This window comes from Mangifera indica, chromosome 20 (genome assembly GCF_011075055.1).
Source record: "Mangifera indica cultivar Alphonso chromosome 20, CATAS_Mindica_2.1, whole genome shotgun sequence".
NCBI classification, from domain to species: domain Eukaryota; kingdom Viridiplantae; phylum Streptophyta; class Magnoliopsida; order Sapindales; family Anacardiaceae; genus Mangifera; species Mangifera indica.
This window is the reverse complement of record NC_058156.1, coordinates 9,324,785-9,337,125: the sequence shown is the minus strand read 5'-3', so window position 1 is coordinate 9,337,125 and position 12,341 is coordinate 9,324,785. Positions and strand designations below refer to the sequence as shown.

Here is a 12,341-nt window from a genome sequence, read left to right as displayed (position 1 = left end):
ATTAATGACTCAGAGAAAGGGCTCTGGGAAGGTGAGGAGAAGTTTTTTCATTTGAGAGGTCTTGTTCTCTGCGGGCTGAGAGGAAGCAAGAGCATGGCCATGGGCTTATAACCTTTGAGGGAATTGCAGGCGAGAGGAGGAGAATGCGGGCTATGAGGAGAATGCAGGCGAAGAACAGGCTTCTGGAGAGGCAGAGGATAAGCAAGGAAAATAAAGAGAAAGAAAAGTCCAAAGCTTCCCTGAAGGAGCCAATGCCTCCTTTGCCTGCAGCTGAAATGGCTGCATGGGCCCATCTTCACTGGCCAAGACCCCCCTTCCTTATCAAGCCACTGTTAACATTAAAGCAAAAGGAGATTTAGCTGAGAGCAAGAAGGGTATCTAAATTTTTTCTCTTTAATCTTTGCCTTTGTTTTTTGTAGACTCTATCTATTTGAATTGCTTTGTCATTGATTGTGTATCTTTCTATAATAATTGGGGTGTTGGTTGTCAATAGAATTTTATCAGAATTTAATTTGTTTCCATGGTTGTGAACCTTTACTTTTCTTTTCTATGGTTGTGTAGTTTACTAGAGAAGAAATATAAGAGAAAAGAATATAAAACTCAAGATAGGTGTTACTGTTAGACATTAGATTTGGGGATGGAAGGTATTAATTTTACCTCAGAAAGATGGAAAAATTAATTGCCATGATACCTCCAATGTAAATTTTTGCTGTATCTTCATGGAACTAAAAGAAATCATGCACAGAGAAATCACGGAGTACAGTTGGGACAATTATTTGGCATCCACATGCAAAGATATGACCTAAGAATCTTGGTTTTGTCGACTGCGAAGAGTACATACTGCATATCGATGGAATCATGTTTTGAATTCAATTACTTGCCAACAAAAAGAAAGAATGAATTTGGATCCAACAATGTATGGACAAAAGAAGAAAGAATGATGCAGTACCTAAATATAAAATTTGATCTTGATTGCGTAGTGACAAAATTGATTACTTCATAGTTTTATATGCCAAACCACAATACAGAACTTTTTCCTAATCGTGTTGGTCACGTCTTATCTTCGTTACATGGATCAAAATGTTTTGGTAGTAGTAGTAGGCGTATTATTACAGAGTAGATTTGAGGACCTAATACTTCTCTCAATGTAAATATGTTCCCAATTTAAAATTTATTATGAATCTCTAATGCATGCTTTGCTTACTGTTATAGGGATGTATTTCCCGCCTCCATCTCCGGCACCTGCTTCTGCACATGGTAAGTGTCTATATGTTTGGCATGCATTCATAATTGTCCATTACTTATTCTTTTTCCTTTGTGCTGTGTTGTATTGTATATCCATTATTCCATTTCTTGGAGTTCAAAAGCATGAGCTGCATTATATCTAATGACAGAGACAATGACATTTTAAAAATGAAAAAAGACAAAAGAACAAGCAGTACATGATTGAAAATCTTTTTTGTGCTTTTGAAATAGCTTATTATGCTTAACATTTTCCAATCTGGTTTCTTTTGCATATTGAGTACGTGGACCATAAGTAGAGCATGCTATATCAGAGGTTCATAGCATTTGGAGCTTGGGTAGCTTAGATTTTTCAGGGAGGATTTGAAAATGAGAAACCCTCCTCAGCTGCAGAAGCATTATTGTGTAGTTTTGACTTGCCTTTATGATTGCTAAAAGACATTTAACTTAATTGCACACATTTCTTGCAGGACGGAAAGGTTCAGCCGCACCTAACCAACCAAAACTGCACAAATATCCTACAGGACCAGAGGGTTCAGCTGCTCCTAACAACCTAGCAAGTTCCACCCGTCATTGGATCAAAGGAACATAGAGCCTATCCAACCTAGCAAATTCCACCCACCAGCGGATCCAAGGAAAGTATTACCTAACCAACCTAGTAGGTTCCACTCATCATCGGATCCAAGGAACATAGAAACTAACCAAACTAGCAGGTTCGACCCACCATCAGATCAAAGTAACATAGAGCGTAACCAATCTAGCAAGTTCCACCCACCATCAGATCCAAGGAATGTAGTAACTAACCAACTTAGTAGGTTCCACTCGTCATCAGATCCAAGGAACATAGAAACTAACCAAACTAGCAGGTTCCACCAGCCATCAGATCCAAGGTGCATAGAACCTATGACCTCTCCCGGGACAACCCTAAATGGAATGTTAGTCCAGCCAGCCGAAGCCAAGCCAGAGAATCAGTGCAAGAGGCCTGGAATTATTAGTGGAAACTTTGAACACAATGGGATAGATGTGATGAAACTGATGCCCAGTGTAACTACCACTGGGGATGGTCCAAATGGAAAGAGAATTGAAGGCTTTCTATACACATACACAAAAGATCAAGTATGTATAGTGTGTATATGCCATGGCAGCTTTCTCTCACCGGCAGAGTTTGTTAAGCACGCTGGTGGCAAGGATCTGCAGAACCCCATGAAGCACATCACCGTCCATTCTGCCCTTTCAGCTCAAGGTCAGCAGTAGCAGTGGTGGCTTTGTCGCCCCTCTTGGAACCTAAACCAAGCAGTAACTTATACTTTTCTCAGTCACCTTTGTTGTTTTTTTCTCTTTGGATTAAAGAAAACTCCCTTCTTAAGAAGAGAATGCCCTTTTATTTTGCTTTACAGAACTCCTGAAAGAGCCATCTCTGAATGGATCAATGCATAGTTTTGTGTCCATCTGACATTACTTCAGCTATTTTTCTTACTTCATAAATCATTTTAAAGAATCTGACTGAAGAATTTAATGGACAGAAAAATATGAACTCAGTTTATTTACAGAAGTATCTTCCTGGGAAACTAGAGGAGCTCCATCCAAACCAGGAAAACCCTCTGTCAGCTTAGCAAGATCTTCAATGGTTTTCTTTAACTGACATTAGTGAATTTAAACAGGTTTGGATTGAGGGAAGATAAAGAAAAAGAATGTAGAACAACTATTTTGAGGAAACGTTTTAAACATTTTTGACAAAATGGCAATTTAGCAGTTCATGAGACAGGAGAAACATTTAAAGAAACTATGACTTTTTTGACAAGTAAATTGTAATTTTAGTAGAAAGATTGATCGTTTATCTTATAGTATTTGTGAATGTAAAAATGATATATATCCTCTTTTACTAGCTTTTCCACTGTGAATTAAACTATACCTACTTTGTATATTTTCAATTAAAAATAAAATAACATTTAATTATATGATGATATACATAAATTTATACTTATTTATATATTCAAAATGAATATATATAGTATTTTTACCACAGAGCAAATAATTAACCATATAAACTAATTTAAAGACATATATTTATTTAATTTAGCCATTTTTGAAAATAATTTATTATTCCATATCAAAGATGACATGCTCCTTCAAGAAATGATGAATTGGTTTGTGAAATCGGTTTTCGGCAAGTTTTAAGATTTTTCGATAAATACAGGAATGGGGTGGGCGTGAGGATATGAATGACTAAAATTTTTACAGTAGAGGATAGGAATAAGTATATCCCAACTCATCTTTTCCCTGACTTATTTAATTCTTTGTATATTTCCTAAACTCTTATATCTTAAATAACTCTCAAAAGTTTTGAATAATTTTATAATATTCTGATCCTTAATAAATATTATTTATTTTTTTCATAGAGATAAAAGAGGAAGGGGAGAAAAATATTTGCATGGTGATGAAACAAGGATTATTAGGAACGAAAAAAAGTTTTTCCTGCAAAGACTAAAATGGGGTATTGCCATCCTGTTCTCTCATGCTAACTTCTTTCTTTGGATTTATTTGAGTAAAAGGAATCCTACTCATCAGATTAACTATTAGACCAAGTCATATATTATAATGGCCTTGTCTTCGTTTAGAAATATAGTTGTCTCCCCAAAAGAAGATGAGAGTTATCTTTTAGATAGACAACCGTCTTTTCAAACGAAAATAAGATCTTTCATCTTCGTTGATAAAGACAAACAGTTTCGTCTTCTCAGTTTAAATAGTGAATCAGTAGAGAAAGAGAGATGCCAAGAGAGACACCATCGAAGAAAGAGAAAGCATCAAAAGGGAGGGGCTATCGAAGATGGCTTCGAAGATATTGTTGGAAATTAAAAACTAAACTTTAGCAGGGAAAGAAGAAAATTATTAGTTTTTAGAGTTTAAAGAGGAAAAAGAGATAAAATTTTATGAAATTAGAGTTTTATTAATTTTAATTGTTTATAAATGAATAAATAGATTTTTCAAAATTAACAGATAAAAATTTGATGATGCAACATTCTTTCAATAGAAATAAGTCTTTTGGCCTTTATAATTTCCATAGTTGACATTTTTCAACTCACTTGTGTCTTGTTGGCTCAAAGCCTTGAATAATAAATTTTAGCTTAAGAAAATATATATGCAAATAATTATCCACCTCATTACAAATAATAAAAAATATCAAATTAATTTTATTACTTTGTGCCTCTAGGGTTGGACTCAAGCTCGAGCTCGATTTGGTTCGATTTGAGCCCAAAACAAGTTGGGCTTTGTTCGGCTCGATCGAGTTAGAAATGGCTCGGATTGGTTCGATAGATTTTTTTAAAAATTTTTTTATACAAAACGACATCGTTTTGATCCATATATATTAAAAACGATGTCGTTTTGCTAAAGAAAAACGAACTGAACCAAGCTGAAAATAAGCGGAACTCGAGTCAAGCTCGAGCCGAACTCGAGTCAAGCCCGAGCCGGCTGCCTCCTATCTTACATTCAACAAGAAAAAAAAAATTTTTTTTAAAAATAATAAATTAAAAATAAAGTGGTAATTAGCTTCTTCTAAATAGCATTCAAAGCTACGTAGATTACACGACATGGCGATCAAAAGATAATTACACAACAGGGTTTTCGTCAAATTTTTTTCTTTCCAAAAAAAAATCATTTCTTTTTCTAGTCAAAGTAGTATATTTTCTAGCATATTCTGCGTTTAACACGATAATGAAGGCCTTGATATTCAACACGTTGTGAGTTTCTTTATAAATTAGAATTATGGAAATAAATATGGTCAACCTTGAAGGAACAAAGGTGAGAACCGAGGGAAAAGCCATGGGTTTAAGTTTAACTGGTAGTGGTAAGCTTTAAATTCTCGACTTTCTTAAGAACTAATGATCTTTCAGTTGCTTTCTTGTTTAGTTTAGATCTATGCTTTCTGGGTTTTCGACCTTTTTGTGGTTTGATTGTATAGGATATGTCTCCACGACATTTTGGATTCTGGGATTGCATTCATTTGTAGTTTGATTTTGTTGGTTTATAATTGTTTTGTAATCTATATTTATGCTTTTCTTCGCTTTATTGTTTGTATATCCATGTATGATTTTATGAGGTTTTCTGTTTACTAGTTTATTTTGTAGTTTGATTTGATATGAGAATGTGATGTCCCTCCGTTCTTTCTCATTTAATATTTTAGATTCTTTTGTTGTTGTTATTGTTTGTTTTCTAAGTATTTATATGAGTTCTTAATTGAGTTTTCTCCAACACCAATTTGGAATATATTGTTTTATATTTGTTAGATAAATCCAAATTGTTTCTGGATCAATTGATCATAGCTTCCAAAGCCCATTGAAAGAGCATGGTATGCTAGTTATGTGCATGAATGCTTCCATTCGGCAGACACCTTTTGGCTTGTGCACATATGCAAAGGTGTGGGCATGCTTTACAGTTTCTTATAACCAGGGAGCAATATGGCTTCTTAGTGATGCCTTTTGATGTTAAAAAACTAGAAGAATACAACTTTCGGTAACTTTGGCTAAAGTAATCACATTGGCTTGTTTCTTCATTCTCTCACATTGTAGATATTTGCCTCTGATTAATGTTAAATAGATAACTCTCTGATTTTCTGTGATTAATGCATATATTTGGAATGGGGTAAAATAATCATATTAGATTGCAGTGCATATATAAGCATATCAGCAATGATTCACTTTTAGGTAGATTTAAGTGATGGATTCATTTGAAATAATGGCACTTCGCAGGCTTTCGCCCTCTGTTCTTTCTAATGCTTGTTATTGGGTGCACTGCAAGGCCCCTATACCCACTTCCAAGTAAAGTTAATAAAGGTGAGAGACAGCCTTTACAAACCTCTAGACCGTATAACATTGCACACCGAGGTTCAAATGGAGAGTTCCCTGAAGAAACTGCTGCTGCATACTTGGTACGTGTTGGCATGCACATATAGTGATTTTATGTTCTGTGTAATTTCTTCTCCATGTTCTTTTATCTTCTTTATCTTCTTTTGGAGTGAGGGGAAGGTAAAAGATGTCAGAATTGGGATTTTTAGTACTTGTTTATGCATTCAGCTGATCACGTATAATTATTTGTTGATTCAGAACATCATCTGTTGGTTTATGCATCTATTGTAGTTCTTTTTTACTCATTTTTAGTATTTTGAGTAGATTGCTTATCAGCTGCTGGATTAGAGGTGAAGAAGTATCTTGCTTGTGTCAATTGATAAACTTTCTACTTACCATTTGATCATGTGTGTACTTATGATTGCATCTTTCAGAGAGCTATTGAAGAAGGCGCAGACTTCATAGAAACAGACATTCTTTCTTCAAAAGATGGTGTTCTTATATGCATGCATGACGTTTATCTTGATGACACCACTAACATTGCAAATCACACGGAATTTGCAAATCGTAAAACAACCTATGAGGTTGAAGAGGTCAACATTACAGGGTTTTTTGTTGGTATGGAATGTTCTTCCTACTTATGCTTTCTAACCCCACCAGAATATGATCGTGTTGTGTTGCTGGGCACATATTTATGATTTATCCATGTTTTTGAAAGTATCATTGCAGTCATTCGTTTCCTATTGAGCTCTTGAAAAGTTTTGATTCAAATTTCAAATTTTGTTCCAATTGAATGCAGTTGATTTCACACTGCAAGAACTGAAGACTTTAAGGGTGAATCAGAGGTACAAATTCCGGGATCAACAATACAATGGTTAGTTACTCTCCCAGTTACATTATGCGATTTCTTCATATTCCATCCATAATATCCACCAACTCAAGTCAAATTTTTTCTGGTTAAAAAATACATGTCGCTTTAAATCTTGTATCATCAATGAAGATGTGGTTTTTCCCAGATATAACAACATTGCTGCTTGCACAGTACTCATTGCATAGCCGGCTGACAATTGTTTCTTTTGGTATTTTAAAAATCAGTATACCCGATGATTTCTCATTGTGTTAAATATCATCAAAAGTGTGTCTTAATTAATTTGCATTTCCTTATTATTCAGTCAGAGACAATTAATTTCAGTCTTGAAAAGTTATTTTTCAGAAGCTAATTACCGTGGGTTTACTGCTTTGTAATCATAAAGTCCGTTTAAACATTCTATGCTACAACTCTTCAAGACAATATTATACGCTCGAAACTCTTCTTAAAAGTATACAAGAAATTTATTGACTTAGGGAAAAAATAACGATAATTAACTGTATTTTTTGTGTGTATTGCTCAGGAAGATTTCAAATTATTACGTTTGAAGAGTACATTTCAATTGCTCTAGATGCATCAAGAGTTGTTGGAATATACCCAGAGATAAAAGATCCAGTATTTATCAATCAGCATGTGAGTAATTTTCTTCTTCAAGCTGTCACAGAAAATAGTTGTCCAGGCAAAGTGTGATTGCTTCAAATTATATTGAGTTTAAGAGATACATCATTTGCTACTCTTTCCTATCTTTCACCCAAAAACCTTGCAAAGATATTTGTATGGAGTGAATAACTTTCGAATATCTACTAAATGAACAATGTTATGTACACACATTTTTAGTACACAAATAAGTATTCAAATAATATATCATTATCTGATTAGATGTTATTTTATATTTAATTTAAAATTATCCAATCACATGATAACACATCATCTGTATATTCAAAAGTATATGCATATAGTTTTCTCATTGTTGAATTAACTTTTAGAAATTGTTCACTGCTAATAGGTGAAATGGCCCAATGGTAAGAGATTTGAGGACAAGTTTGTGGAGACACTTAAGAAGTACGGATACCATGGTTCATATATGTCGAAAGAATGGTTGAAGCAACCTGCATTTATCCAATCCTTTGCTCCAACCTCACTTGTGTATGTATCGAATCTGACAGACTTGCCCAAAATCTTCTTGATTGATGATATCACAGTTCAAACTCAAGACACTAAACAGGTTTGTCATAGACCAACATAGCTTCGAGTCACCTGTTTCACATAATGAAGCTAGATTTTGTATGATGTGTATCTGAAAGTTTTTTTCTGAAAAGGTCGACAAATTATGCAATTATCTATATGTAAATGAGATGGTTGGATCAATCGGTATTGTAATTTGAAGAATTCTATGACACGAACTAACCATCTCTGTTGTCTAGTTTGTTGTATATGCCGTCTTGTTTTCCTTCTGAATTAGATTAAACTGTAAATATCTGACGGAAGATTGTCCATGTGATTTGCAGACATACTGGGAAATCACTTCCGATTCTTATCTTGATTATATTAAAGAATATGTCGTTGGCATCGGACCATGGAAGGATACCATAGTTCCAGTGGTAAACAATTATTTGCAGACTCCAACCGATCTTGTCACCAAAGCACATGCCCGTGACTTACAGGTGAATTTTTCTGTAAATTCTAGGTTGCAGATTTTCATCATAATCTAAAATTTTCAAGGTTAAGTCGCATCTTTTGGATCTTCACTTGAATATTTGCATTCTTATGGTAGCATAATGTGTTTAACCATGATTCGATAACTGTTTCCGTTACATTTAGCCCTTTGTTCATCAATATAATTCAAAATGCAGGTGCACCCATACACTTACCGGAATGAAAACTTGTTCTTACACTTCAACTTTAACCAAGATCCATATCAAGAGTATGACTACTGGTTGAACAAGATTGGGGTCGATGGACTTTTCACAGACTTCACAGGCAGTCTTCATCTTTACCAGGAATGGGCATCTCCAGTTGAAGGGGAAGATGAGCACAAAGCATCCAAATTGCTACAAAAAATCAAGGCGTTGCTTGCATCATAGGGTATAATATAAATTGTACAAGCATGTATGTACCATAGAATCACCACATCTGCAACCTCAAGAGAAGCAAAATTTGAGGATTTTAGTATTCACTCCTAGATTTATTGAAATGCTTTCGAAAGAAATAAACGATCTTACGTTTGCTTTGAAATGCAATTTAGTTGGTAATCTATGTGAATTTTCTTATGTCAGTTTTTGGAATTTGATGAATTTTGCTTTACTATAAGCTCTAATGGTGGCTGATAATAAGGTCCCTATCATCTGTGTTTTCTAACAATATATCACTTACAAGACACCTTATTTCATAACAATTTAGTGAAAAGATAAAATCACATTCAAGACAATACAATGGAAGCAAAGATTTGAGCTGATTTCAAAAGTGAACCAAAGTCATTCCCGATGACAACAATACCAAGAAAAATAGGATGAAGATTGGCCAGGAAGGGTTCTTACATGAACTTGTTCTTGCAAAACTCAACAGATGTAACATTAGAAGCATCTCAATGAAAATATTGAAACTTCTTCAAGGTCTTCTTTAGGTCTCCATTGTCTTTTATAGTAGGTAAAAACTTATTACTCTTCCAACACCCACCAATATTGTCAACCTGACAATGAAGAAATTAAATGTTTTTAAAAGAATATAATAGAAGATTAATCTAAAATGAAATCAAATTTCATAGCTAGTGATGAATCATCCGGCATGAAGGTGAAATTTGTGAACAAAACTCTTTTCATTACCTTAGGGATTGACTTAATAACAAAAACCTAACATAGAAGAGATCCCACAATATTTGAAACAGCAAACTTCCTATTTATAGAGAAACGGGTATACTCCAAATCTGTTATGTTTCATTTTCAAACAATGAATAGGAAAAAGATTAACACATAATTTCATTACAAAAGAAAATAATAAGATGATGGTTATAGTGTGAATTTCTAAGGCTCTTAAACCATAATGAAATTGATATTTCAAGTGAACCTAGGTCAAATTTTTTTTATCATTTCAGCTTCAATAAACAGAGCACATTTACTCCAATCTCAATAATAAAAATTAAAAAAAAAAAATCAGAGAAGTCTTCTCCAGAATTATTATTATAACCAGTTGCAGTATATCTATGCACAGACAGAGAGGGCTGAATATACCGTAAGTTAGAAAAGTATCCATCCTACAATGAAATCAGAAATCAAAACTAATGTTAGGACAAACAAATTGGTGTTAAATAAAAATGAAATTATATTTTATAAGAACAGTCTAAATCTACTAGGTGCTTCACCTGGAAACTGATATGTAAAGCTCCTTTGAATACAATTATTATCCCCAAAATGTTGAATGCCCCTTCCCTACTCCTTTGTGTTTAAATAATTTCAACATTTTCGGATAAAAATTGTATACAGAGGACCTCTGCAGATCAGTTTCCAACTAGAACACTTGGTAGATTGGGACCCTTCTTTGTTGTAATTTTTCTTTTAATTCAACAAAATCGTTTTTCTTTCACACCATTTTGTTTGTGCAACATATGAGGAAAATTTAGGATCAGCATGCAGGTTTGATCAGTGCACGAAGCATGGTGGGAGGTGATAGATGTGTAAAGCATGGGAATATATAAGCCAATGTCGGGAGAAGTCTAGGTTAGCATTCAATACTAGAATGCAACCCACGCCTTTTATTTCAACCCAATGCAATAGCACAATTCTTTGTAGGAGAGGTTGCGACAGTCACGATGTCATCACTCAAACAAAGAACTAGGGCCCTCTCCCATTCAAGCCAATCCCATAACCTCACATTAATCATCACTACCAACATTATCTTCCTGCTCATACCTTTTACTTTGCCATCATATCCAAGTTGTTATGAATAACATAGAAAAATAAGAAAAAAAAATATATAATTAAGTTTTACTGAAATCTACTTTTCTTTTAACCAATACTACTTATGCAGCAAATCAATTCAATTTGGACTAAAAAATTGCTAAGAAACCGCTAAAATTGAATTAGAATGAACAATAAAACATCGATCATCACTACAAACATTACCTTACTGCTCATAACTGTTACTTGCTAAAAAGATCTGAAATTTACTTTTCCTTCACCAAAACTACTTATGTAGAAGCGCATTTCAACAAAAATTCAAATTTTGCCAAGAATAAGAAAGAACAATAAACGTCATACCACCATTATCGTCCCGCTCATATGTTTACATGTTTGATATCATATCCAAGTTGTAGCGAATAATGTAGAAAATAGGGAAAAACAAACATCAATAATTAAGATTTAATCTCAAGTTTAGTTTTCTTTTACAAAAAACAAATATCTTAATTCGATTAAAAAATGGCTGAGAACTGTTCAACTGAAAAAAAAAATACCGATTTTGGTGACATAATGCCATAGATGAAACCATTCGATGCTCTAATTAACTTGTTAATCTATACTCATAATTCCAGCGGAGAACTATTAGTAGCTTTAGCAGCTGTAATCTGATGCAGAGTGAGGCCTGTCAGGAAAAAATTAGGGTTTGGTTTGGACGGCAGCTATATGAAGATGGGGCGGGTCCATGGTTTTGTTAAGTTGAATATCATGAAACGATGCCGTTTATTTCCACCGAATCAGATCTAGTGTACCCTCCGCCGCAATAAAGGAAGAGCCTCAGATTTTATTAAAAATACATGAGGTTAAACTTGGCAAAAGATAGACTAGAATTAGACTACGTTTTCAAAAGCTTGTAGAACAACTACATAAACAATTGCTTCCCCCAGTTCAAACTAGGGGTATATACACACTAATCTGAGTCTAAATACTCTTTGATTCAAGTTTGATTTAAATAAAAAATATTTTAATTTAAATTTAATTCGAATTTATAAAACAAAAATTAGATTTAGTATGAATGAAAAATTGTTTAACTTAGTTCGATTAAATTTTATAATTCGAATCAATAGTTCAAATTTATTATTTAATTTGATTCAAATTTATAATTCGGATTCATAGTTTGAGTTTGTAATTCATTGACGAAATAACTTCATTTTATCTAAATAATATTCAAAATTACTTATTCGAACCATTCATTCGAACTATAAATTCGAATTGATTTGAGTTATAAATTCGAACCAAATCGAGCCATAAATTTGAATAAATGTGTTGTTTCCAGCTAAAAAGTGAATTGTGATAAAATATGTTTTTAATTAAAATAAATTTTAACAAAACATTGCTTAAAGACTTTCAACAAGAGAATATATAGCTATGGGCTGGAGCCTAAGATGAGACCACTAACCCTCCTATAATTCTCAATCTTAAGATCCAAATTTTGTC

The 12,341-nt window shown here is 33.6% G+C and overlaps 2 protein-coding genes and 2 long non-coding RNA genes across 4 annotated transcripts; 3 read left to right on the top strand and 1 right to left on the bottom strand.

Annotated features, from left to right (window-relative positions):
• Positions 1-291: 291 nt before the first annotated feature.
• On the top strand, positions 292-1,792 carry LOC123204895. The gene is made up of 3 exons (XR_006499638.1): positions 292-374; positions 1,213-1,257; positions 1,713-1,792. It is a non-coding gene; the product is annotated as an uncharacterized LOC123204895 (long non-coding RNA).
• A 353-nt stretch (positions 1,793-2,145) lies between these two features.
• On the top strand, positions 2,146-2,496 carry LOC123204307 (ninja-family protein AFP3-like). Its single transcript, XM_044620915.1, has one exon. The coding sequence runs from the start codon at positions 2,146-2,148 to the stop codon at positions 2,494-2,496; it is 351 nt and encodes a 116-aa protein (XP_044476850.1).
• A 2,436-nt stretch (positions 2,497-4,932) lies between these two features.
• LOC123204548 (glycerophosphodiester phosphodiesterase GDPD6-like) lies at positions 4,933-9,189 on the top strand. The gene is made up of 8 exons (XM_044621272.1): positions 4,933-5,089; positions 5,991-6,169; positions 6,521-6,704; positions 6,886-6,960; positions 7,478-7,587; positions 7,961-8,179; positions 8,463-8,618; positions 8,808-9,189. The coding sequence occupies exons 1-8, from the start codon at positions 5,008-5,010 to the stop codon at positions 9,036-9,038; spliced, it is 1,236 nt and encodes a 411-aa protein (XP_044477207.1). The 5' UTR covers positions 4,933-5,007; the 3' UTR covers positions 9,039-9,189.
• A 134-nt stretch (positions 9,190-9,323) lies between these two features.
• LOC123204549 lies at positions 9,324-11,744 on the bottom strand. Its single transcript, XR_006499576.1, has 2 exons — positions 11,402-11,744; positions 9,324-9,643 (listed from the first exon to the last, which is right to left on the bottom strand). It is a non-coding gene; the product is annotated as an uncharacterized LOC123204549 (long non-coding RNA).
• Positions 11,745-12,341: the final 597 nt, after the last annotated feature.